Raw genomic sequence first — 27,608 nt, forward strand, 5'->3', positions numbered from 1 at the left:
AATAAAATACCAATACAAAACATCTGATCAGTATATCATATTACAAACAAATATGTTAGTACACTACCCTCTCAACCAGAGAAAACATGAAAATGCTGTTTTAAATGCTAATGCATCAATGAAAATAATCCCAAAAATATAATGTTTTTATGATGCTGATGGAGACTATGTGCTTTTACTTAACATTAAGTATGATTTTAAATGCATGTAAGTACATTTACTCAAGTACTTAACTTGAGTATAATTTTGAGGTACATGTATTTCACTTAGCCTACTTCAATTTTATATTACTCAATGCTTGTACTACCCTATTTTAAGATCTGTACTTTTCTATGACAACTACACTTACTAGTTGCTTTTCAGATAAAGATTTTACATTAAAACCCATCATCATTTTGTTATATTGCCTCGACCATCTACAACTTTAAAATGATGCTTGACACTGAGAGGGGCCATTCTACTGCATAATTATACATTTACTTTTGACATTTTATGTATAAATACTGTGAAAGTATCAAAAAACTCAATCCGCAGAAAAATGCAAAGGTTCTTTGTTTTATTGTCCTTTCTCAGCACTTCCATACAGTGAAACAAAATTTGTCCTCTGCATTTTACCCATACACAGTGGGCAGCTGCAGTGCAGCGCTCGGGGAAATATATTATATATATATAGGTAGAAAGTGTAGCTACAGTGCCCTTAGAGTCATTCCCCAACTGCAATGACGGTGCTTACAGCACATATGTGGAAGACCCAGCATCAGAGTAGATTGGGCTTTTCTTTTCTTTTACAATTAGGGTGCTTGAAGACACAGGCACTAAAACAGAGCATTTCAGACAAAGGGTGAATTCAGGGATAGTCAGACAGACAGTATGAGAAAAATCATGTTTTTTATCATTAAAGCAAGTAAACATATTTGTTGACACCCAAAATAAGTATGAACCTGAAAATGAGCATAATATACCCCCATTTAAGGTACACTTTGCTAAATGTGTATTGTTACTTAAATATTATATTATATTTTAAATGCAGGTATTTTGCTTGTAATGTAGTATTTTTGTTTTCTGAATTCTTCTTCCACCACTAAAGATATGGCTACAATATATACTAATGTCACCAAAGTGTATTTGTACATGCGTAACCTAACTCTGATAACCTATGTCTATCTCCAATTCCAAACTTGGTCAGTGTCTGTGTGCATACTGCTCTCTGGGCTGCTTGGCTACACATTCATCTCTGACAAATGAAAGACATCTTTGTGAGGGTTGAAATATATTCCTATGGTCCAGTGTGGAGGATTTCAGCATGACAATGTGTTGCATTGCTGGCAACATGGGTTTCATCGCATCAGCAGCAGCAGCAGCCCTTCAACTCGTGAATATTCATCCTCACTCCTCGGCCCCACCGTGACAATAAACAAGGGAGAAGGCTGAATGCCTGTGAGAGGAGGGCAGGGGGCCAAATCCAGGGAAAAGTGGGGGGCAAACAACCCGTTTCTACGGTAACAAGTCCTGCCTTCCACTCTGCAGCACTGTGAGGGAGGCTAGAGCTTGTTTTGTCGGTTTTGGTTGGAAAGACATAAATCGGAGTTTATTGAGAAGGGCAGGTATCCGGCAAAAAACAGCCAAAGTTTTTCAACGCGACCGGCACCGTGATTCGTGCGTCGCAAAAGGGATTATAATCTCAAAATGACGACAGCAATGGATGTTAGGAGAAACTCGGAGGTAAATGCCGCCTGCTTTTTGTTTTTTAAAACCCGTTTTTGACGAGCTAACAGCGGGGTTAAACTATGAGCTATAGGAAACCGGTAACAAACAGCCTAAGACAAGGGTCCGAAAACAAACCCCTAAGGGTTATTGTAGATAAAGTTGCAAGGTGCGTTTAAATGTAGGTCATAATCTCAATGTGACCATATTTGGTCATCGAAATTTTTTAAACGATGGAGTTCAGTGAGCAGCAAGCTAAAACGCCAGACTTTTTTTCCCTTCAGTTGACCCTTTGAATGAAGAAAAATGTCCCAGCGGATACAGATAGTGACTCTGTGGATTGTAATTAGACCAAGTTATCGCTTAAACATCTAAAAAAAACAGTCAAAACAGCAGATAAACAGAAACGTAACAGGACTCCAGATGAGCTCACTGTGTCCTTTTCCTGTTTTAGTTTGGATTTTGAGGGATATTTGTTATGTTTTGGGAGATAAAACTCATATGACATATACCAAATGAAGTGTGTGAGCTGTAAATGTGTGCTGTGGGTTTTTATATTAAATGCTTATGGTCATACATATATTGTACATGGTTGAATACAAGCAGTTGCCTTTGTTAATGTGTTATAAACTGTATAATAAACACCTACTGTCATGAGATCCTGTAGGCTACATGTCATGTACAAAACAATGAAGTCAAAACAAAATTCACACAGTATTGTACTTTCCCCCCACAACATGACACTGTTGTCATACTGCCTTGTTTAGTTAGTTAAGGGGCCATATCATTTCATTTAAGATTCAGTTTTATTTTAAGTGTAAACTTTGTAGCAGATTACAATGAAATTTGGTGCAAATTCAGGCCATAGGGTAAGCAATAAGTGAGTTTTGGTGCAGATGTGGATCCAGGAATCTTTAAAATGATTTTATAAAACTGAAAGATTTTCCTTATTGTTATTATTACTATTAACATTATTATTATTATTATTATTATTATTATTATTATTATTATTATTATATATTTCCTCTACTTACTTGTGATTTCCGGCACTTGGATGAAAAAATATGGTTCATGCAACACATGATTTTTTAATGTGAATTTCTGATTCACTTGATGCAGATTAATTAATTCTAGTATTAACGCGGAGCAGTACTGGCAATGACATGCTTTCACTGAGTGCGTTGTAGTTTCAATATGGGAAGCTTTGCTGCATCTATCCTGATAATGAATGTTTAACGTACGAGTTTTCTTAACAGAGTACAACTTAAACTATAATGATCTTATCTTTTATACTATAATGCAAGCCCTAGATACATAACTGGCTTTCTTTTTAGCTCACTCCCCCCCCCCTTAAACTTTCTATTGTGCAGATCAAACAATGACCTTTCCCTCTTACTGGACGGGGCTGTCAACACAAAGCTATTGAGGAAATTCTTCTCTGTTTTACTTTCAGTTAAACAGGAGTGAGACTGGCTTATCACCAGACACTATTAAAGGGACTGTTGTTCACTCAACTTAATGGTGAACCTAATTTTCTTCTTGGAAATGGGAATCTGTAAAGAAGGAAACAGCAAATCATAAAGCTTTGGAACTAGGTGATGGCGAAATATTTGAGGATCATTAATTTATTTAAACCTGTTTGAAAACATGATTATACTTGCTCTAATTTGAGCAACCTTTATGTCAGGATGGAGTTATGGAAGAGAGCTGTTATCATCCTGTTAGGTCTTTGTTAAGTTGAACTCAGGTGCTGCAGGTACTTTCTTGGAATTAACAATATGAGCTGCCAGTTTGAAGAATACCATTTTATTTGTTGTGGTGGTAACAGTGATTCACCTAAGTATATAAAATTCACACTTCCTTCCTCCTTTTTTTCATTGCTTAACTTTTTTGACCTTCAGCTGGGCTGTTGGTCAGTATTTTTTATCCTTTAATGAAGTGGAGTTGAAGTTGGAGAATGCTTGCTCTTTATTAGTACTTTACCTCACACTCATGCACTTGTTGCTTAGTGTTAAAGTCTGATACTATTGGCTGTAGATCAGCTCTGAAGAAACAGTTTTGTTCAGGGCCTGGCTGAAGGGAACCACAGCCAGAGCTTTTTAGAGTGGAGAGTATATTTTCATATCATTTCTTCAAAGCAGATTTCTTAGTTGTGTGTTGTTCAGGTCACAAGACCATCTTTCTTAACTTGAACCCCCAAGCTCAACTGAAACAATCAACCACTGAGAAAAAATACATTTTTAATAAGAAAATATACTTCCACATTTCCATTCACCTCATGACGCATCATCCTGATTTTCAGTTGCCTGGCAGTACTGTAGTATATGTAAGTTGAACTGTAGTTGTAAGTCAGAATCACGATTTATGTAAACACAGTTTTGTTAAAAAAAAAAAAAAAATGTTGGCAGATTCTGCCTTTGCTGTTGAGCACTTGCTTGACAACACAAATACATCCCTGATTTATCAGCCTCTGACTTTGCTTTGACACTTGTCGCTATAGGTCATACTCTACATTGTGATTGGATTACCTTTGCTCAGTGCAGGGCTTCTCTTTATTGACTCTTGTTTAGGTTTTCTGTCTAGTAATAGTCAACCACACAGTGTAATCTTTTGCATGTCACATCATAACCAGTTCTCTTCATGCACTATACACACAGTGAGGTGCAATGAATCAATGGGATCTCCATGATACCATGTCACCATAACATGACATCACCATGTCAACTTTAAAACGTCATGAGATGCCTTCACTAACTCACGATGTTAGTTAATCTAACATTGCTTGCTCAGATACAAGCAGTTCACCATCAGTGGAAATGCCTGAATAAAAACACTGTCTGCTGTTTGTAAACCTTTTAGCTCATATACACGTGTCAGAACATATCATATTCAGAATAAATTGAGCATGCTTTTTCTTATGCTTGGAATTTGTACATCCTTTTAATAAAGTAAATATCCTATATCCTATAATACATTGCTATTGGCTTTGTCTTGGAGAATAATTGTTGAATTTCAAGATCATTTAATCCAACAAAAGTGAAGGTATTTCTTTATCTTACATTGTCATCATGTTCTTGAGGTTTGTCTTTATAAGATCACTTCCAGTTATCAAAGTTCATTCACTGTATCACTAGCCGATGTGAGTGGAGTACAGATGTGTGTTGTGCACTTTGCAACAAGTAGCCTACAAGATGCTAACGGGAGACTTCTGTAATGTCAGTACAGTAAAAATGGACCTACTGCTGGCTACAAGCTAGCAATCAAACACAACAAAGGCTGGAATGGCGTTTTAAGCTAACGTTAGCGATCAAACAATCATAGTTTGTGAATTTATACATGATATATTTGTGAGTAATTTTTGTTGTATTTATTGTCTTTTAGATGTATTGTTTGGACCCCAGGAAGACTAGCTGTCGTCTTGGCGTCAGCTAATGGGGATCCTTTGAAATAAACAAATAAACAAATAGTTAGCTAAAACGTTTTTGAAATTATTTCCATCTTTTGTTATTGTTTGTAATGATAAAATTTATAGTTATAAATTATTTTATGGATTTCACCAATTTCAGTATGACACGTTATGCCGTAAACTGTTTAAATCTGAGCATGTGCAACTCACATCTGCTCTTGACTCACATCGGGTAGTAACACAATGAATACTTAGGTCAAGAGTATTAATGCTAATGTGAGCAGCGAAAGCCAGATAGTTGAAAGTGAGTTTCCAGTCATTTGTTTCTCTTACTATTTTGAATGTGTGTTGTAGAAAGTGTGAATTACATAATAGGTCATTGGGGAACGATTACCTTTATATGTAAAAAAAACAAAAAACTAATGGCAACTGTTGGCAAGATGTTCTGACTGGCTTAGGTGGAAAAGTGTATAACAAGCATAACAAGTATAACAAGTTTAGCAAATTGATGATGGAAGCAGATTTGTGGTGACATTGCAGGTCCTCATCCCACTTCTTTATTTTCTTGCAGGATATTTAAACAGTTGTTTATGGAAAAACACATTAGTTCTGCTTTTTTCTGATTTCTTCTTAAGAAAAAAAGCTTTTGAATAGCACATTTAGATTTAATGACACAAAATCAAGTCTCATAAACATTGTCCATCATAGTCATAGTAGAGAAAATGAGCAACAACACAGGTGATCTACAAATTATTGTAAATTATTTCACAAATTATTGTGTTTTTTTTGCTAAACCCTGACTTTAAGACAGAAGCAAACAAGAATGCATCTCACCGACTTTATGTCCTTGAGAAAGTCAAAGACTGTGTCAAAGAGGTCAGCTCTGTGACACAGACTCTTGCCCCCCTGTTGCAGCTCAGATGGATTTAAGCCTGTTTTCCACATGCCTGCCTCTGCAGCTGTGCATGCTCATATCTAGGTTAAACAGAAGGATTTTCCCTCTGTTTCACAAAGAGAAAATATGCCATGATCTGTCTGGAAAAAAGAAGCTGAAATTGCTTAAAAAGGAGATATAAAAACATTCCAAGAATTGGTTCCACCTGGTCAATTGAGCTATATAGTGTCAGCATGGCAAACCATGTGGTGGAGTATGGAGGTAATTATGTACGACTATGTGCCACTGCCAATAGCGTCAACCGTAGTGGTTTTCTTTTACATAGAGACACATTAAGGCTGTCAAAGCCTTATACTGCTATCCAGAGACAGTAGAGTGTAATGCATCTGCTTTTCCATCATGTTTGTCCTGTAGTAAAAGGTTGTTTGTGTGAACACTTCTACAGTTTGTGTTATAAATGTTTTTATATGGATTGTATTATACTGGGTTGAGTATCAAGAGCTGGACTCCCTTTTTGCATCTGAACTCCCACAATGCTCTGTTTACATAATCTTACTCAACCAAAAGTCTCTTTTTGTCTCAAAGTGGACAAAACTGGTCTTTCTGCAGATATTGAAACAATGGCATGGATCAGAGTGTGGGCTGAAGCCTGCCAGTGAGTTGTGACGTCTGGAAAAATGAGAGAATATGCAGCAGAGATTTTCACTCGTCTTTTTCACATAGCTCCTTGGCTGCCCGTAAGCTTTGCGGTGTTTAAAAAACAGCAACCTTGAAGTCAGGTTGCTGAACAGCAGAGACCGAGGACCAGGTCAGCCAGAAAAGCCGAGTAGCAAGAGACAGAAGTAGACAGCCTTAGCCTCGGTTTATGGACGCTGTTGTGTCTGCTACTGCGTGTTTCCGGATGAACAAAGACCAAAATAAACCCAGTCGCAGGTTAATGAAAGTTATGACGTCATAAAATTGAAACACAAAATTGTGCTGTGCTCTCATAGTCTGAACATCAAGTGCCAGGTGCTGAGAGAGCACATATTTGAGTGTAGTCTTTGCTGAATGAAAAACAAGCTCTTGGCATTAGGTCCAGGTGTTTCTGCCCCTCACTTCTGCTTTCTTTCATTTCTTTGAAAACATTCTTTAATACTTTGAATGGTGCCGCAGATCTTATGGATAGGGAAAATATTAGAACATTCCTGCATGTAGTGGAGAGAATTGTCTATCAGATGATCTGTCACATGTGACAACGCCAAGGACGTGCAGACTCTCTTTTGAAAAATATTTTACCTGGTAGAGTCTGTCTCTTACAACACACACACACACACACACACACACACACACACACACACACACACACACGCATGCATGCACGTCCAGCTGATAAAAGACTTACTTTTTAACCACATCTCTCTCTCAAGGACGTATTGAACACAAAGAGCTCTTTTATTCCAGGCCGAGTAGTCTAATGGAGACACTGTTGTAGTCCCATTTGATGAAAATGCTCTCGTTGCTGAGGGAAATATGTGTGATTTATTTTCCTCTCATGTTTCACTGGAATTGTACCTTGTACCATATCATGGGACACATAAAATGATTAATTGATTTATGTAATCCGTTAGTACTTATGGTGTATGAACACAACCAAACCAGGAAAACCCTGCCATTACGTCACTAAGATGATGAGGTTGAATATCTCAAAGAGACAGTTTGGCTTTTGGGATTTGTTTTTAAGTCAGAGCCAAAGCCAGACAAACTCATGAAGGTTTTTTTTTTCATCTCGCTGAGTTGAGTTTGAAGTAATGGCAGTAGCTGCTACATACAGTATGATGATTAAGTAATAATAATAATGTATCCTTTATTAGTCCCACAAGGGCAAAATACTATTTACACTCTGTTGTTATTACACACATTACACACAGGCCTGAATTACACACACATACTCAGTACCTGTACGTGCACTAAATGGAGAGATGTCAGAGTGAGGGGGACTTCCCATAGAAAGGCGCCCTAGGCAGTTGGGGGTTCAATGCCTTGCTCAAGAGCACTTTGGCAGTGCCCAAGAAGTGAACTGGCACCTCTCCAGCTACTAGTTCACCACCATACTTTGGTCCGTATGTGGACTTGATCAGCAACCCACCGGTTCCCAACTCAACTCTCTGCTGACTGAGCTACTGCCACCCCAGAATAGAGAGAGAGAACTTTTAACTTCTCCAAGGCAGGATGTTTCGTATGACAAAGCGATAAGTAACAGAAGAAGAAGTCAAGCTACAGTCCAGTAGCCTATAGTCCTGTAGTTTTTAGGAGTGTCAGTGTGTATAATAGAATTGTTGCGTATCCTGTCAGGATGCAATGATATGTATAATTCTTTACAAGTGCATGTCTGGGCATACACAGAAAACAATGGGTGCCTTTTGACATGTGTTACATGCTGCCATTCTTTTCCTGACATGGTTGGTCAGTTGGTCAAAACACCACCCTGTTGTCTTAAGTATATAGTAATTTACATACGTGAAGCTACGCCTATCAATATACTTTATATAAACAGATATTTAATGTAAGCGGTAGTGCTCATTGTGATCACAGTCACTGAGAATTATAACGTGACCCTTCAGTTTCCCTCAGGTCTACAAAGCGTTTTGTCAGTCCTGGAAAAAAAAGAAGAAAGATCCAAAACCCCTGCTACCTGCTCATGCAGCACCAAACAACAGACAGACAAAGTTAGAGACCGGTTGGTGGAGCATAGTGGAGCACTTAGCAGCGAAAGAGACAGATATTTCCCTCAGAAGTTGGCCAAAGAGAGTAAAAAGCAAAACAAGAGTGAATATTTTGACGTACATTCATCAGGTGCTCACAAACTCCAAATAATGATAATGATCTGTTTCTGGATGTTTAAAGAAGCAACAACCTAACGAGTTCGCCATATTACCTTTATCCATTAGAACTATTGAAGAACTCTAAATATCTAAAATTAAAATGTTTTTTTAGGAGATATTGTAAAACATGCATGTACCTATTTGGCAAAGTACATTTGAAGAGCATATTGCAGCATTTTCTCAAGTGAAAGATTTATTTGGCACAACATTTTCTCTAAACAAATTTCTTAAGTGCCCTTATTATGATGGGATTTGGGGTTTTATTTTGTGTCTCTGGTTCTTTTTTGTCAATGAAACCATGTAAACCTATTCTGATACAACCTCAAAATTCAATTGTGAACCTGAAAATGAGCATAATATGGGCACTTCCGTAACACCCTCAGGTCAAAGTGGGCCCACATACATTAATGCATGTTTGTGCATCTCCTCATTCTGTAAAACATCAAACATTTTAACACCAATCAATGTCAGGGTTGTAATCAAAACACTGTCGTGATTGAAGGAATCAACATGAAGTGGTTGACTTCTCACTGTTGACCGTTAGCTCGCCCTAGGCTCCGACATCTCCAGAGAAAATTTGTCTTGAATCTGGTTGAACGCACTTTAAAGATACTCTAACCTTTGTTGTTTACAGCCTGTGACTGAGATGGTATCAGACCTCAGGAAGTCAGTTGGCTAACGCCTTGGTGTTTACACTGCAAAGTCCATCCTGGGCCTCTGTGACCCATTTCCACGATTGTAGCTTTCTCAGTCCAAAAATGTTTAAAGGTGAATTTATACATATAAACATTGCTTAACTAAAGTGTGTGGAGCTGACACAATTTAAAATGTTGTTTGATGTTCAACGCTTCTGGAAGCTAATCTTTGTGTGTGTTTGCTTTATGGTGTTACAAATTGAAATGACCGAAGCTTCGTGTTTCCAATCAGAGAGAGACAACTGAATGTCACTTTCAGAAAACTTAACTATTTTTTCAGGAGGAATTTATCAGAAATAATATTTTATACAGCTGCCAGTGGGTCTGAGTTTTATATAAACTGAATATTTTCATTTGGTTTAATTTAGATTAATATTAAGGGATTGTATTTCTCAAATCTGCTTATTTTTGTCTCAAATTCCCTTTTGTTTTGCCTTTCCAGAATTATTTGTTTTGTTTTATCATGCAATAATGAATACATTATTTAGCTAATTTATTTAGCTAATTTTAGTTTAAATTTCCTCATTCAAAAACTGTGGTTTCACAGGATATTCATCAATATTCTCATACCAAATGGAACTAAAGCTTTTTGATTTACAGAAATCCTTTAATAAATGTTCTAATTACAAAACAAATTGCATGTTACTTGATGAAGTAACTCTTCCTTTGAGTCACTTACAAACTTGACACACTGGTTGTTGTACCAGCTGTTGTCTGTACTGTATGTCTGTAGACATTTGTGTTTAAATCCTGCAGTACAGTCTGCAATCACAGATAAGATATAGTTTAAAGTGTTCATGTTCTATTTTGTTCAAGTTTTCTGTATAGATGCAGAGTTGTTAGCAGGATAGGACAACAGCTTTCTTTGATGAAAAATGATGATGCATGCATGTCCTCTTAGCATAGTCCACAGTTACAGGAAATAACTGACAGCGGGAATGCTCCCCCCCTGTCTCCTCATCTGTCTCTATAGGACTCAGCTCCACTACTGGTTGGCTGGCTTCTTCATACAATAACTTCCTGTAAACAAGCCATGCTGCCAAACACCCTCCCGTCGTCCACCTCTGCTCTCTAGGGATCTTTGACCTCCTTATGCACAAGAACAATTGCATTGAGCCTTCTTGAAATGATCATTGCTGCATTTCAAAAAGTGATTTGCAGGGGTAATGGCCAACAGTTTAACTAACTGCTGGTCTAATTTGAGATTAAGTTCAGGAACTCTTTATCGTAAGGAAGATGTCTTAACTGTATTTACTGCTGATTGTGTTTCCATAGTGTTAAATAGAGCATGTTAAATGAAACTGATCTGATGGCTAAAAGATTGGCATGGATAGATATTACAGCTGGACCGAAAAATTGTCTGGGCTTATAGATTGGCCAGTATTACTTTTCATAAATAGATCAGTATCTGCATATATGTTGGCTGACAAGTAAGATAAAATCACAGCACAGAAATGTCCATGTTTCTTTTTTAACTACAAAGCCACAGTTAGTATATTTTGTGGAAACACATACACACACAAAAGTTAGTTTTTGTTTTATCTTTATGTAAAAATATATATCAGGTGATCTATAGTTATCAGATTTTTTGAACTCTAAAATATCAGACTCAAAACTTCCGTATTTTAAGACTGTACTAAATATCACTAGGAATAAGTAAGCAAATGTTTGTTTTTTAAACTCAGCTTTTAACTAGACAGTCTCTGTTATCTGCCGCTACTTTGAGACCATATAAAAGTGGTTAATTATCCGTAGCAACGTGAAGGCAGCAGGTCTGCAGCCTCTTAAATTAGCATGTGCTGAAGTGGAGTGCCAGACACACAAGGATCCATTGTGGTGACCTTGATTAAATCATGCACAACAAACACTTTGGTAGCTGCAAAATAACTACAAAACCTTAATGCACACATACAACTAGATGTACAGTACTATCCAGGTTTATGGCAGTATTCACAGGGTAGCACTAATGTGAATATTGGGTTTCTTTCCAAATTCACTCCCGCTGTGATCCAAACGTGGACCAGGACCTTGTTTAAATATTTTCAGTTTAGCTGTTTCAGTGGCAGCAATGTATTTCTGTGTTGTGTGATGTGAAAATAGAAATTTTTCGAGAGGAGGTAAAGCTGTGCCTGACGCACTGGAGTTTCTTTGACACAACATTGTCCACATGCTGTGCTTTTTTATGCGAGTTGATTGAAATTCCACTGCAATGTTGAAACTGTATATTCAACGTGGCATCTGTGGTGAATAAGGGTGTTTTGTAGTATTTTTCATGAGTTTGCCTAATAAAAAGTTGTCTAACGCAAAAACTAAGTTTTTACGCTACTCTCATGTTAATTTGTGATTGAGAAAAGTCAACTTAAGGAGAGTGTTAGACGTTTTGTCAAGTGAAGCTAATATTGACTATAGGGTTAAAGTGATCTTTTATCGAGTCCATGATATCCTATTAAAAATGCTATTGTTATTGTTAGAATCCGTGTTCATTATTTTCTGCCAGCAGTGCCTGACCAATTTCAAACCCAGGTAGTGAGCATAGCTTCAAAGCCAAGTAACATAAGTTGACCTGTTCACACTGATGACACACCCAATTTTGTTTTGGGTCCTGGCTGTGGTCTTACAGGAATGTTTGCCATCTTGTTGTTGTTCATGACGAGATTGGATGGTTTTGTGAATCTACTAAATCCAATTCCATTTAATATTTTAGTAATAGTCTGAATTCTCTATGACACTCATTGACAAATCCAAATAACCTTAGAAGAGTTTTAGTTTGCATGAGTATTTGTTTATTGAAATGTGTGGAATGCTGCAGCTTTTTTGAATGTTTCACATCCTTTGTATTTGTCCATTAGGTGAGTGGGCGGTTTGCGGACAAACATGACTGCCAACAAGAATTTGAAAGCGGTGCCTCGTGCAGGAGGGGGTAAAGCTGCCCGGGACGTCCCCGACAGGTCAGTGACATCTGGGACATTAGGGTTTGGCTGGTTAATGTTCACTTCCTGTTGACTTCATGTCACATTGATTCAGAGCATCCATCTAACTGAAAGAGAAAGAAGTGCTGTACTGACTATCCGTTCATTCATTTTTAACACGTCCTTCTCATCGGTGATCAGTCTGTAGTAGTTGTTCATTGGAATGAATAACTGATGATTGTCTGTCATGATAAGACTTCCAAAGCTTTTGCAAGTACGATCCTGTATCCTGGACAAGGGCCCCATCCAACTCTGAACTGTGAGTACTAGTGAGCAGCTAAAGCTTGTGTTAGCATGTTGAGAGCTGCCAGTGTCCTACTGGGAGAGAAAAACAAACTTTGGGAATGATATGTAATATCTAGTCTATTGGTTCTTACAATTTATCATCCTTTCCATTTTCTTTAACCAAAAAGGTTTCTTAGGAACAGGCACACTGGTCTAATATCACATGCGGTAGTTACACATAATCATTGTACTCTGTAATCTGTAGTCACACTGTCGCACCACTTTGTGAAAGTCTGATAGCTTCCTACCTAAATGCTACTATTTGACTGGCAGTGCTTCTTATTTCTTCCTTCCTCATTTTCTGTGCTGATGAGGCAACAAAACACACACACACACACACAACACACACACACACACACACACACAACACACACACACACACACACACAACACACAGGACAACATTTCATACCCCGTAAAACATAAAGTAACTTGTGGCTGCTGGTTTATGTTATTGCTTGCGGTGTAAATTAGTCCTACTGGAATTGGTAAACCACACAAATGTTGATCATAATGTTAATATTATGATTTAGATAAATAGCATCCATTTGCTGGTAAATGTGCATGTTCACCACTATTCCCAAGGTAAACTTGGTGAATTTAAATGTGAGGACAACACTAATAACAGCATCACAGCCTTCTCACCCTGCCGCCAGCATTCCTTTAACATGATAATTGTGCATTTAACCTCAGCCTCTTTTGATAAATGTAATTGTCATTGTAATAGAGCCTCACTGACAGCATGCTGGCCTCATGGGCTCATGTTATCCCAGATTCTTAACAATTAATAACAAAGGCGCTTTGCAGCACCCGTGTTTTTACAGATGGAGAGAAATTAGTTTCTAGGACAAATTGCACAACAAACTTTGTAAACTCAAGTAGCACACAATTTCAGTTTAGTTTATTTTGAACATGTTAAAAAATAAAATTGACCGATAATAAAATAACAGATAAATAAAAACATTTCAGCACAAGCTTCCAAAATGATTGAAAAAATGAAGAATGAATGAAATTAGGAATTCCCATATTCAAAAAGGAGAAAGAAGAAGTTAAAAAAAACTCTGGTCCTGCCCCCTGTTTATACTTTTATACTTTAATTAAATACAAAACAATTTGATGTTTCACTCATTTATATACAGTATGTATACATATGCATACATGTGCATTATGTCTAACTGCCTACACGCAGATATACACATGTCTACACATAGACACACATACATGCATACCCACATACATATACACATTTTTTTCTTTTCCATCTATCTACATCAAACCAAATAATAACCCATCCAAACAAGATATAGTATATGGCACCTGGTACATGGTACATGGAAACATGCAGCAACATGGTGGAAAAAACAATACAAAGTAAAAAAACAAAAACAAATGTATGACGTGCATTATTCTTGTACTGTGATCTTCTGGGAGGGAATAATTTAAATTAATGTCCTGCACCTCAAAGATCACAATCAACTACAAAATCCATCCAGAGAGGTGTTTTGGCAACACAAAACATGCTGATAGAAGCCTGGTCTGACAGAAATCAACATTCAGTAAATTTATTTTATTACTTATATGTAAGCAAATAAAACCCTGGGCAAAATCTATAGTTGTATCTATGATAACGCATAAACGTTTGTGTGAGCAGTCTGCTCCCTCAATCCTGGTCCGTAACAGGAAGTGGCCTGTGGTTAACATGCCCTGGAAGCCTGAATGAAAGCCAGAGGCCGGGTTGGGACAGGCATCCAGCTCTTTGTACAGTACTGTATGTGTGGGCTGCCCAGATGAAGTTGTCTAAACTGGACTTATTTTTACAACCATTATCCAGACTAACAGAACCACCTAAAAGTGTCCAAAATTCTGCACATATTTTCTTTTTATGTCTAATCAAGAAGTCTTCATATAACAGTCTATTTTTTGTGTTTTTTATAGCATTAGGAGTAATCCTCGCAAAATGTGGTCATAATATTGGAAAATCCACATTATTTGGTGGCTGATTTTACTTTTTGTGGTTGATTAAATCCACTGCTATATAAACAAATAAAACAAATTAATGATTGAAGTAGTAATACAACGTAAATAATAACATAATAATATACAAACAAACATGTAGGCCATTTTTATTAATGTCGCCAAGTCAAGGATCGTATAAAATCCGTCTACAGTCTCCAAGTTTGTAAAGATTCAGTTCAAACTAGTCACTTGAATGTAGTGCACTTAGGCTATGTGATATGAAACATTGATGCTGTCTCTCTGAAGCATTCACAAAGCACAACTTGAAGCCAGTTTGAATCTTTTTTTTTACATTATCTTTTTATTGCTTGTTTACTGTCACATGGTGGAAATCATGTTTGAGCGTGGAGACAGTGGTAAATCCATCTTGCAACCCCAGCGGCGATCAATCCAAAGAGAAAAAATTTAAATTGCTGCAATTAACTCAATAAACTGTACTGTTACAGGCATTAGAATTACATAACTGAGTGTTTAGTCTAGTTGCTACTAAAACATTTCCATTGATACTTAGCTTCAGAGACACCTCCCCCCCCATTCTCCTTGGCAGAAGTTTACTTGGGAGTTTAGCAGCAAACCAGTAAGACTTTAAAGTGCCAGACAAATTTGGATTGCTCCCCGATGCAACAATGCAACAGGTCATGTGTTATGCTGATTAAGATCAGTGGGTGTTTAAAAAGTATTTTCTTCTTGAAACCATACAGTTTGTTTGACTTAATGTGGGATTTAAAATATGACATATGTCTGACGGCATTTCATCTGAGATTGGAGTTTATATTTACATTATTAATCACAGCTCAGTTCATTCATAGTATAGGAAAGATGGTCTGTGGTGGTCTGATATATATTTTGTTTAAAAAATATTTTTTGGACATGTTTAGGCCTTAATTTGACAGGACAGCTTAAGACAGGAAAGGGGAGCGAGACGCATGACATGCAGCAAAAAGCCGCAGGTCGGAATCATTATACGATGAGCTACGTTTTTACTTTATGTTATGGTCATGTTTTGTGTAAACACTTGAATTGCCTTGTTGCGAGAAGTGGCTATACAAATAAGCTGCTTGCCTTACTATTCATTACTATTATGATTAAATCGAGAAGTGTACAGTTTTTTTTGTTAACTAAGCAGGAGGCAGTCATGGTCAGTGATGTATCAGTTCGGTATCTAAAGCATTGTGTGCTTAAAAATCTATTAATTTGACTTAAGAATACTACAAATCAGCAGTAAAAAGTTCAGGCATGAGTCATCATCTCAAAATGTCATATTTCTTCAGGCAAGGTAAGATAAGATGCATCCATCATGCCTGTAGCTTGCAGGTTCCTAGCTGTTTTAGAAATTTCTCCCCACTCTGGAGCAGGGGGAATAAAACCAGGGAAGGGCAGGTAGGTGTGAAGCGAGATCTGTCCCAACCTGCATTGTTGGATCACAGTCCACAACTCTCAGCTTCCTCCTCCCAAAACGCTTGTTATTCTAACCATGGCTGTGACATCAGATCTCCCAACGCTACACTTTCGCAAGACTTAGCTGGCTTCCAAGTTATGACAAGGTTTCTGAAAGACTGTGAGTAGTAAGGTGTCAGGGATCTACAGGGAAAGTTTGTCTTTCTTTGGAAATATTACAGGAGGTGAGCACCGTGAGAAAGTGTGTGTGTGTGTGTGGAACAGTCAGCAGTGAGCGTGGGACAACGGTTGCAACTAGTATCACTTAAAAAAGCTTTTCATGACCAGAGAGGAGCAGTGAGGCATTTTACAGGTAAAACCTCCGTAATAAATCTTGCTTGGAACATTGCTTTCTGTGGGAGGTCCACAGTGATTCTTCTCAAGTTATTGTGATTATATGGAAAAATCCACAGTGGAATTTTAATGTAATTTGTATTTCCTTTGACCTTTTTAATCTCATGCTGCCAAAGACAGAGTACATCCCTGTGGTTGTTCTTAATACGTGGCTCAAGTTTACTGTCTTTGATTTTGGAGATTAATTCTAAATTTTCAGCTGACTCAGTTTTCTTCCATCTGTTTTCCATTGAGTTTCTGGAAGTTTTCATGCTGCAGTGTTGAGTGGATTTGTTGAAAGCTATGAGGCAAATCATAGTTGCCTCTTATGGTTTATTAATATCTGTTTTGTTTAGTTTTTATTTTAGAGAAATATTTAGATGTTAACAATGTTTGTTCACACCTTTCTCTGTGTTGTTCAAGGCGCCAGTCTACATCCCTGTGTCCGGTTGTCGCTGCCAGTCAGGGGCAGAGCCAACAACCTCTCCTCAGCGACGGTGAGAACTCTGGGAAACAGATAAGGTACGCCAGGACTGACGGCAGGTTCCTGGTACGTGCTGGCTGGAAAAGCAAGACCGCTACCCTCTGCAGTGGTGCGTCTCTCACAGGAGACACTGACTTCCAGGGCCGCCTCACCAAGTCGAAGAGCATCAGCTGCCTGGACAACAGGCTGTCAATCTATAAGCCTCCAGGTCAAACCAAATCTTGCCAGGAAAGTCAGGAGCAGAAGGAGCCACAAGGGGAACTCTCTCCGGGGGATGGACTAAATGATAGGCCACTGAGTTGGAGCACACTCTCACTAGGACCTTCGTCTAACCAAAACCACAAGCGCACCCTCTCTCTCACCCGCTCAGTAGCAGGTGTTCCCCCCACCACAATCCGCAAAAAGATCTCAGAATGGGAGTGCCGAAGGGTGGCTCTGCCTAGGATGAGCTTGTGTCTTGATAAAAGAGGAGGAGAGCGTGTAGGGGGCAGTGAGGGCTGCCCCAGCCTCCTCTCTTCTCCCTGTAGCGAGAAGACATTTGACTTTAAGGGGGTTCGCAGGATGAGCACAGCTTTCTCAGAATGCTCTTACACAGAGGAAGAGGAAAGAGCTTCAGACATAGACAGCCTAGGCCGCTTCCAGAAAAGGACAGGCAAGACAGAGTCCTCAGGAACATTTGTACGTTCCCTGTCTGCTCGAAAGGAGACGTCAGCGGTCCTCAACAGGATACAAAAGATAGAGCAAGCCCTGAAGGAGAATCCCAGCCCATCCCCTCCACGGTATCTGAGTAATTGCTATGCTCCCGACAAGACAAGACAAAAGTCTTTTGTGATAGGTGACGACTTGGACAGTACATGCACCAGTAAGCGCAGCAGCATTTGCTCAGTGGCCACAGAGCCAGATGCTGTTTTGGTGCCGGATAGGCTCTCTAAACTCAGACAAAGTGTGTTCAGTGTGAGCTCAGTCAGGTCTGAGAGCCCAGAACCACCGAGCCAACAGACCGCTGTTGGCACACCGGTCAACCCCTTACCTAAACCCAAACGCACTTTTGAGTACGACGCCAAACGGGACCAGAAGGCTGCGTCGCCATCCAATGGTCTACCTCCAAATAGAACCTCTGAGTCTCCCCCGCCTCTGCCCTCGACCCCTGCACCCAGCATGACACGAGCTGTAAAAACTGAGGCAGACACCCCAGTGAAAACACAAGACAGGTGAGAATATCAGTGTGATTATGTCTAAAGACAGCTTCTCTGTAAAAGTCAATGTAAAATTCAATGTTTTGTTCATTCAGTCACGGCAGGCTGCCAACTCAGTTTTTGGTGCCATTGGAATCTCTGGCCTCATGTTACCTGGCATAAAAATGATTCAAATGAGTTCCAGTGAGCTATAAAGATTTTGAATTAGGGAGAAAGGGAGTTCTGGTAATGAATCGGTACACAGTCTCTGCAGAAAAATCTGAGCTAAGGTATTGGAAACTGTAAAACTGAAAAAGTCGGATTGGTGCATCATTATTGGGTGCTAAGAATTTGTCTTTCTTTGTAGTTTGAAGAGTTACTTACATATCTGGTAGTCTTGTGAGGAATTTGGCTGTGTTTGCTTTGATGGGGGTTGTAAGTTACTGATTAATGTGTCTGGTTGTGGTGTTGGACAATCTATTCCGGTTCTCCTAACTTTAATTTAAGTAAAGGATTTGCAGTGGAGATTAGTGTTGAATCAGTTTCTTAAAAGACCATTGAAGAATTAAGAAGAAATAGTTTTGTTTTATTGGAGCACAGAGTTCTTGTCACTCTGGCTTTCCTTATTTAATCAAACATAATGTCATCAGAGGTTTATCCTGAGGTTAATGCCTACAGGAGATCATTAAAGCAGCTCATACTGAAAATAACTGATGATTTATTTGACAGCCTATTTGGAATGTGAGATTCTTTTTGCAAATTCAATTTGGTCCATAAAAAGAATTGACAATTTAAACACTATCTTAGCAAAACTATAGTATATTTTCATTCAATCAGTTCACTCATACTTTGCCTGTACCTGAATATACTCTGGAAATTTCCATTTAAAATCAGCAACACTGGATTATTGTGCCCCTTTGTTGCTTGAATATTAGCTGAATCTTGGATCCTGTAGTCTGCTCATGTTTTTCTTCTTGACTTATAGCTCTCAGGATTAGGCGTCCTCAGTTTGAGGGTGGAGCCTCTCCAGATTGTCCCTATGTAAAATGGGGATGAAATCCTTAAATGTTCATCCCTTGGACTCTGTGTTTAACATTCCTGTGGCTCTAGCAATTTCAGACCAAGTTTAAAAAGCCACAAGCTGTCGATGGCGACATGACCATACTGTAGATCCCTGCACTAATGTAGCAAAGTGCTAAGGCAGTGCCTAGACATGTAATGGGAGCATGGTACTATGTAGAGATAGTTAGATACCGGCATGTTTACTTGCAACTTAAAAATGTTAAGGGATGCGCCAGAGCTTTCGACTTTCACTGTTCCTAGTTTGCAAGTGGAGAACAAGTAAAACTGTCCGTCTGGACTATTTTTAACACCATCTGGACTTTTTCTGTTTACTCTTTTCTGTCTCCACCTTACTTCTTTTGATTTTGTGTATGCAACTATGTAACATGTTTCCCCATCTTGGTCTGTTTTGACTTTCTTTATTTCTTCCTAGAGAGTCATGTGAGTCGGAGGACGCTACAAGGCTGCTATCTTCATTTCCGTCCCCACCTACAGAGAATGGCACACTAACCACAGGCACACGGAGTCGACCCAATGCCAAAAGCACTTTAGAGGAGAATGCCTATGAGGACATAGTAGGTAAGCACATTTGGTTCAGAAACTGTTTTGAAAACATAATGGAGGACTTTCATGTCACTTTAATCCTTCGCTGGTCTGACCTGGGTCACTCTTGGATACTAGTTTAGAGCTGAAATGATGAATCAATTAGTTGATCAACATAAAATGAATTGGCAACTTGATTTTGATAATCAATTAAAAGTATAAGTCGGCTTTTTAAGTAAAGGTGATAGCATCTTGATAAAGGGTTGAGATCAGGAGACAATGATAAAGACTTTAAAGGTGACAAGTCTAAGGATTTCAAATCATTTGCAGCTTCATTCAAACAGTGACCAAACTCTCATGACACAGTGAGCCAACTCTTTATACACATGAATGTCTTTACAAGAGTGACCTCTGAATAACTTTGTTTCTTCGTTTCTTAGTCGTATTGTTCTGCAGTGGTCAGTTAATCTACTTCTGTGAAACAGAGTTACCTTTGACACAACACTTCTACTAGCTTACACATTCTGATCTATTTCTGCAACCTAGTGTCCACTTCATGCTGAATCTGCCCTAAAAGCTCCCTCTGAATAGTTTACTTCATTTTAACTTTTACATGCATAAACATCACTCTATCACATTTTACTGGTTTCAACTTCTTGACTGAATATTTAGTGTTATATGATAACAAGCTGAATATATTGTGTTTTGGACTGTTAGTCGGACAAGGCTTTTTAATCTGTTAACCTTGGCTTTGGAATAGTGGATGGACATTTTTCACTATTTTCTTATTATTATTATGATTGATTATTTGATCAATCAATAAATTAATTTTTAGATTAATCTTTAATTAAAATAATACAGTTCAATGTAACTCATACTTATGAAATCATGTGATTGTGGACATTGGTTATGAGTGAGACAGTGACAGTACGTTTATTATCCAACAGTTGCTTTACAAAAGTAATAAGGCATTAACGATCTTAGGTGATACTCTGCAGCACTTTGAGGAAGTATTTTTGACACCGATTTTGTATCTATGACTATGTTCCTAATCCTTTTGGACATGTAATGACGTGTTTAACATAACTCTTATAAACCTTCCCCGGAAAGGAAATTTGTGATTTGTGAATGCAACAGTGGTTGAAGACAGTAGTCAGATTTTGTAATGAAAGTGATAGAATTAGTGTGAATTGAATTGATGGCCCTATGCAGCATGGCTTAATGTAATAATATTGTGAGGGTAGCTCCTCCTCCTTCATCTGCCTCATGTAGACACTCAGCCGCAGCATAAGATAAATAGATAACATGTGGTTGCATAGGTTTTATTTTTACTGTAAAGATTGACTGTTTGTGTACATATTTTCCACTGCAATGCAGCACTCTACTAACGCTTGTATTCATAGAGGATGAGAACTGAACTCTCACATTTAAATTATTTTGTCAACAAATACATTGTTATCAGCAATAGACACAATTGTGCAATCGTAAGATAACATTTACAGTAAAGAAGATCTTTATTTTGTTGCCAAATAGAGCAATTGCCTTTTCACATTGCAACTTTGCAACCGACACGTGTGAAATGCTGGACATGTTGAAGAGCCAAATTCCTTTCCAGTAGCAAATAACCCCAGGCCTTCCGTCCAGTCCAACTGCCAGTTCCCCCAGTGCAAACTTAATGTGGTGGAAATGTGTGTCAGTGTGAGTCTCATGATTGCACACTCTGTTTTCACACTCTGAAATATTGTTTCTGGTAAATGCTCAGTGACCAAATAAGATCTTAAGCAAGTTTTACATTACATTATGGTATTTCCATAAGTAGACGCATTGTTCTCGAATCAGTGATCAGTGTCATGCTCATCAGCATTTGTTTTTAAACTGAAGATGTGCAGCCGCCTCAGAGAGAGAGAAAGAGAGAGAGAGAGAGAGAGAGAGAGAGAGAGAGAGAGATATAGAGAGAGCATGAGGGCATGACTGATTTTCATGTGAATCCCAACAAGGCCCCCATTGTTCACCCAGCACTGTGAGTGTGGAGTTTGCAGATTGGAAACGCAGCTTTTGCCAATCTCTGTTTGTTACTCACAAAGACAGTGTCTCTGAGTAAGTTTGAAATTGCTCCAGCTATTTTAACAATGCTTTCAAACTGGATTCCTAATGGAAGAGAGCAGTGGTTTCCACGACCACTACAAAGTATAGGTCAGTTGATCCATGTGAGAAGCAGCCACAGCAGAAAATGAGCCATGGTTTGGTCCCTCTGCGTCCCTAATTTAACAAGCATACTACATTTCATACAGAGAACCAGAAGTCCCTACACATTTAGCCCACAACATCTTGGCTTTCTTAGCCGCCTAGGTAGGACATTCGCTCACACCATTTGGGTTTTTGGCATCCGTGCTTGATGTCCTTTGTTTACCCTAAGAGTGCAAGAAATTTGTGCTACAGTGTTTACAATTGAATGATTGATTGTGATATTAGAGGACGGTTTTAAGTACTTTTGACCACTCTAAATAGAGTGCCAGTAAGTGATCTGTTTAAAGGAGGATGAATCACACCCTGTGCTAACACGATGATTCAGCTGTCTTCATAATTGAGTCCCAGTCTTCAAACTCCCGGCTTTGTGTTACCTTCGCTGACGTAGTTTGTTAAAGTGTTGTCTGCTCTTACCCGTGTGAATAAATCTGGGTGAGTGTCTGGTACATGTAGTGAGTGGTTCAGTTTTGGTTAAAGACACACTTAGACCGTTACATATACAGTTGGACCTATCATTTTGTTATTCTTTGGTGTAAAATCCGCCATGTGCATTCTCTTGCACACTTTCTCCAGTGTGGTCACAAGCAGACTTTGTTCATGATGGACACACTGTATGGTTTGTGGTGCCGTCAGTTTTTTTTACAAAACTGTAACCAATTTTTTTATCCCATGCACATTTTTGTTTTTGACTGAATGGGTTTAGCGGGTACCGCTATACTGTAGCCGGTCCACTTCATGGAGTAAGCTGATACTGATGTTGGTGTAGTTTGTTTTGTGCCTCGCCCTGCCTGGTGAGCCCATTGTATACACAGAAATGTAAAATCACAGTGTGCAACCGAGGTGTGTCCACTCCCTCCATAATACTGTGTCTGAGGGTGTGTTACACAGCGACCTGGATGTTTGTAATCAGAGGAGTAGATTAGTACCCTCCAGTACATAAGCAGCTATACAGACATATCATTTTCCCAGCAGGCTCTCATTACAGTATTGCTTCAGTTTAATGGAGTTACAGCACAACATGGGGTCAGACTAAGCCCTCTTATTCTGCTCCTCGGCTTTAATGATGCAAAGAAAATCACTCCAGTATGCTAATTTACCGGGTGACACAACATCACGCTCTAAAGCACTCTGGCACTGTACGTTGGCTGCATTTGTGTGCAAGGGTGTGTGTATCTACCTCAGACAGGTTCAATAATTAACCTAAAAATAGATAACCGAACAAAGCTCTGCCTGTAGGTTATTCTGTGATATTTTCAAAACACACATTCGTTGTTCATTGCTAAGTTCATTGGGTTTTCCACTAATGCACTCAGGAAGAAGGAACACAGCTACCAAATAGATTTTTGTTCCTTCCCTTTCTACTGACAGATAACACTGCTTTTCTTTTCTTTTACAAGTTCCCCTCATGCATTTCAACGCCATCTGGCTCTGTTTTTATTCTTCACTGTGGTTTCTTCACTTTCTCACAACCTTTTTCAGACCTTGCCAAAAAGCTATTTTCGGAGCACATGTCTGAATAGACATGGACTGTGGTGTTACACAAGTTTTCTCTTTATTTAAGTTGGCCCTCTGCCAGGTGACATCATTGAGAGCTGTGCAGCACACTGTAACGTTCCTTTTCATTCTTTTTTCTGCTATCATTTATTTACTGAAGTATATAATAGAGCAGTAGCAAAGCATGTGTTTATTGTAACTTCTTGAGGTACAGTGATGCATTTCATTTTTTTAAGGTCCCATTGCATGAAAATTTCACTTTATGAGGCTTTTTAACATTGAATACGTTCCCCCAGCCTGCCTATGGTCCCCCAGTGGCTAGAAATGGCAATAGGTGTAAAATTAAATTGGGAATCTTACTCCTTATGAGGTCACAAGGAGCAATGTTACCTCCCCTTTCCCTGCTTTGCCCGACCAGAGAATTTCGCCCCCCATGAGAGAGAGACATCATGGTTTTCAAACGAGCAAAGTGGAAGTTAGTATGCTTGGACAGTGATTCACTACCAGTTGTGTGTCCAGAGGTTTCAGCTGTGGGCCCAGTAGGCCTAGTGCCAACGGTAACTGTTTTGAAAAAGGGAGTTCACTTGAGCCATCTGGGAGTGACTTTGACTTACCTTTCCTGACTCATTTCTTTTCATACTAACCATAGGGAGGCTCTATTTTTTTATTTTATTATACTTTACTAATCCCACAAGGGGAAATTACACTTTTCACTCTGTTGTTATTACACACATTACACACAGTCCTGAATTACACACACATGCTCAGGACCTACACATGCACTAATGGAGAGATCAGAGTGAGGGGGCTGCCCATGGGAAGGCGCCCCGAGCAGTTGGTTTGGTGCCTTGCTCAAGAGCACCTTGGCAGTGCCAAGGAGGTGAACTTGCACCTCTCCAGCTACCAGTCCACCAACATACTTTGGTCTGTACGGGGACTTGAACCAGCAACCCTCCGGTTCCCAACCCAACTCCCTATGGACTACCACCCCCAATTGTGCCCCTAATGTGCCCCTGACACATTTTACTGAGCGCTGTTTATCCTTTTTGACTCCACAGGTTCATCTGTCATCCTGTGTCTTTGGAAAGTTACTGCTGACATTATATGTGAGCCACACTGAATATTTTCTTCATCCCCACAGAGAAAGAGAACCCATATGAGGATGTTGACCTGAAACGGAAGAGTTTGAGTCGGAAGTCTTGTCTTTACGAGAGCAACAGATCGTGGACCACCATGGACCGCAAGCTGAACTCTCCACCTCAGGTAAGTCACATGCCTGTTGGGATCAACAACAGTGATGTGTTTTTCTGTAGTAAACATAACACATATGTTTTCCTGTAGTGACGTGAATGTCCTTACTAGGTGTCAGTGCCTGGACAAGATCTTTTAAAGAATCTCACACCTCATTTGTGTAACTACAGGAAACAGTTTGATATGTTTAGACCTGGTGACTCTCCACAGAAAGGCCCATCTGGACATTTGGCTTCCTCACTTAAACGCAAAAGCACCTCATCCTCTCACTATATAAAGGGGTTTAATACTCCAGCAAATACTCCTTGAGCAGCTACTTAGTCAGGACATAATGGAGGAGCAAGTTCTGGTTATGTTCATAGTGCAGTCAAACAAACTCATGTTGTTTTAATTTTTGTTTTTTTAAAGTCAGTCAATGATTGGCTTTTTTCCATCATCAATTGTTTTCCACACAACAGCAGCACACAGCAAAGTGAGGAGTTTGAGGTGTGCAGCACGTTGCCCATGTAGCTCTTTATCTAACAGCTTACTGTGGCTACTCCTTCTTGTTCCATTACTCCCTGCAATATTTAAAACGTGTCAACTTGAAGTGACAATGTCTTGTTTTGTGGGCAAATTTTTGATGAGTTGTCGCTGTCAACATCTGAGACAAATGCATTGTGTTTACTATGACTGCTTCACAATAAAAGCCACCCTGTGTTCCCCTGATTGAACACTTTTATTGTTTGATTTGCATTAGCAGTTACTTAATACAGCTCTGACACAGTGTAAAGAGAGTGAGCAGTAAACAGTGACTCTGATTTAAATGAGATAAAATTAGAAAAGTAGGATTACATGCATACATGATCCTTGTGCTTTATAAGGCAATATGAATTCCCCACGGGAATTCGCCACAATCACTGCAAACTACTGGATTTTAAACCTTTTCATTTCATTAAGACCTTAAGGATTATAACTTTATTATGTATCTATAACTAAGAAAATATTTTGAATTAATACACTGGTATAACTATTTATAAAACCTCACAAATGAATGAATGAAATGTAATAAAGCTTCATATTATTTTCTCTCTGACTAGTTGCCTTCCAAACCCAGTAGCCAGTCCCTTCGCCTCCCTGGTCCGAGTGACAGGAAGAGCCACCGGATGTCACAGTTGTCCAAACGCTACAGCCACGATGAAATGCTGCTACTCCCCCAGCGGGGTGCATCACCATCACCTTGTGGCCTTCTGGATGATAGCCTCTGTAGCACAAGTGATACCCTGGCCTCACACAGGCACTGGAGGATCCCCAAGGTACACACTACCAGATCCTACACAAACACCTCCACTAAGTCCTTGCAGAGCTCCGACTGTGTTCTCTTTCCTTTCCTGCTTCACAGACCAGCTCAGGTTTCTGTAGGGACCATGTCAGTTCTGGATCGCTTGTAATTTATCAGTTTGGAAACAACGTTTTTAAAACATGCACGTTATTACTGCTTGGGTTTCTCTTGTGGTAATTTTTCTCAAGAACTCGCATTGAGGCTTTTCAGTACTCCTTAAAGCACAGGACAGTTATTACTTTTGGCCAGCAAAACCCCCTACGTCTTCCATATTTCAAAGGATCAAAAGAATACAAATTTCAGATCACCGCACAGAGAATTTCCTCTTCCCTCTGTTTACAGCTGGTCCAAAGGATCAACTCCATTTACTGCACTAAACGTGGGAAGAAGAGACTGAAGAAGCTGTCAATGTCCAATGTTGAGACTGCATCTCTGAGAGGTAAGGGTTCTCTTTATTCCCTTTCTCCACTGTCCAGATAAGTGAGTAAATATTTGCATCTCAGCCACCCACATAGAGTTTGCGCTGCGCCAATCTTGTGACATAAACACATGTTTGTGAAATTGCCCTCTGACCCGTAGAAAACCTTCTTGTCTGTCTCATGTCTGCCTCCAGATGACAACAGTGAGAGTGAGAGTGACTCTGATGACAGGTTCAAAGGTGAGTGACCCCAGCATTCATTTGCAACGGTTAGGTGCTATACCTGTACACCTGTTAGCTCTCAACTTTTTCTTGGAGCTGTGTTTCTCTTCAGATGTGAAACAGCTTCCCATTGTGTTAAGCAAGTGACCCTGTGTGACTGGACAGACAACAGAATCGTTACTGAAACCTTTGGCATATGCACAGATTATCAGTAAACCATACAACATTTATCACATCTATCTAGAGTCAATGACTGGAATACTAATGAAATTTAGCAATGTTTTCTCTCTGTTTGGCCAGGATGTTTCAGTAAACGTGAATTGCATCCATACGTACAACTTTTGAATTTCTGACTGTCTAAAGGTTAATACCCTGTGAGCTCTGGATTTAGACACTGAACTTCAAAGTGTAAATTTTGTTTTGACAGAGAATTGTATGTATTAATGTCTGCTTCCCTCGTCAGCTCATACGCAGAGGTTGCTGAAACTGCAATCCATCCTTCGACGGGCCCCCAGCTACCGCACGCTGGAGCTGCAGCTCATTGAGTGGCAGGAGAGAGAACTCTTTGAGTATTTTGTGGTTGTTTCTCTAAAAAAGAAACCCAGCAAAAACTCTTTCTCCCCAGAGGTCACCTACCAGTTTCCCAAGGTAAAAACCTGACAGCCATCACTGAATCCATCCCCTAAAATGCATCAAAGTACCTCTAGTATTTTAGCTCAGGAATGACCTATCACAAATACTACATAGATATGTCACCATGTCACTTGGTAAGAGACACTTTATTATC

General features: G+C 39.2%; 1 protein-coding gene across 1 annotated transcript in view; it reads left to right on the forward strand.

Annotated features, from left to right (window-relative positions):
* The first annotated feature begins 1,370 nt into the window (after positions 1–1,370).
* The window catches only part of dennd2b (DENN domain containing 2B), a 45,917-nt gene continuing 19,679 nt past the window's right edge, over positions 1,371–27,608 (forward strand). The window contains exons 1-9 of the mRNA XM_032519933.1: positions 1,371–1,722; positions 12,414–12,512; positions 17,028–18,299; positions 19,759–19,904; positions 24,751–24,872; positions 25,940–26,155; positions 26,524–26,620; positions 26,795–26,839; positions 27,285–27,469. Of these exons, the coding sequence (XP_032375824.1) occupies positions 12,439–12,512; positions 17,028–18,299; positions 19,759–19,904; positions 24,751–24,872; positions 25,940–26,155; positions 26,524–26,620; positions 26,795–26,839; positions 27,285–27,469 (2,157 nt within the window). The 5' untranslated portion in view covers positions 1,371–1,722; positions 12,414–12,438. The remainder of the gene's footprint in view (positions 1,723–12,413; positions 12,513–17,027; positions 18,300–19,758; positions 19,905–24,750; positions 24,873–25,939; positions 26,156–26,523; positions 26,621–26,794; positions 26,840–27,284; positions 27,470–27,608) is intronic.

This window comes from Etheostoma spectabile, chromosome 1, assembly GCF_008692095.1.
Source record: "Etheostoma spectabile isolate EspeVRDwgs_2016 chromosome 1, UIUC_Espe_1.0, whole genome shotgun sequence".
Lineage (NCBI taxonomy): Eukaryota > Metazoa > Chordata > Actinopteri > Perciformes > Percidae > Etheostoma > Etheostoma spectabile.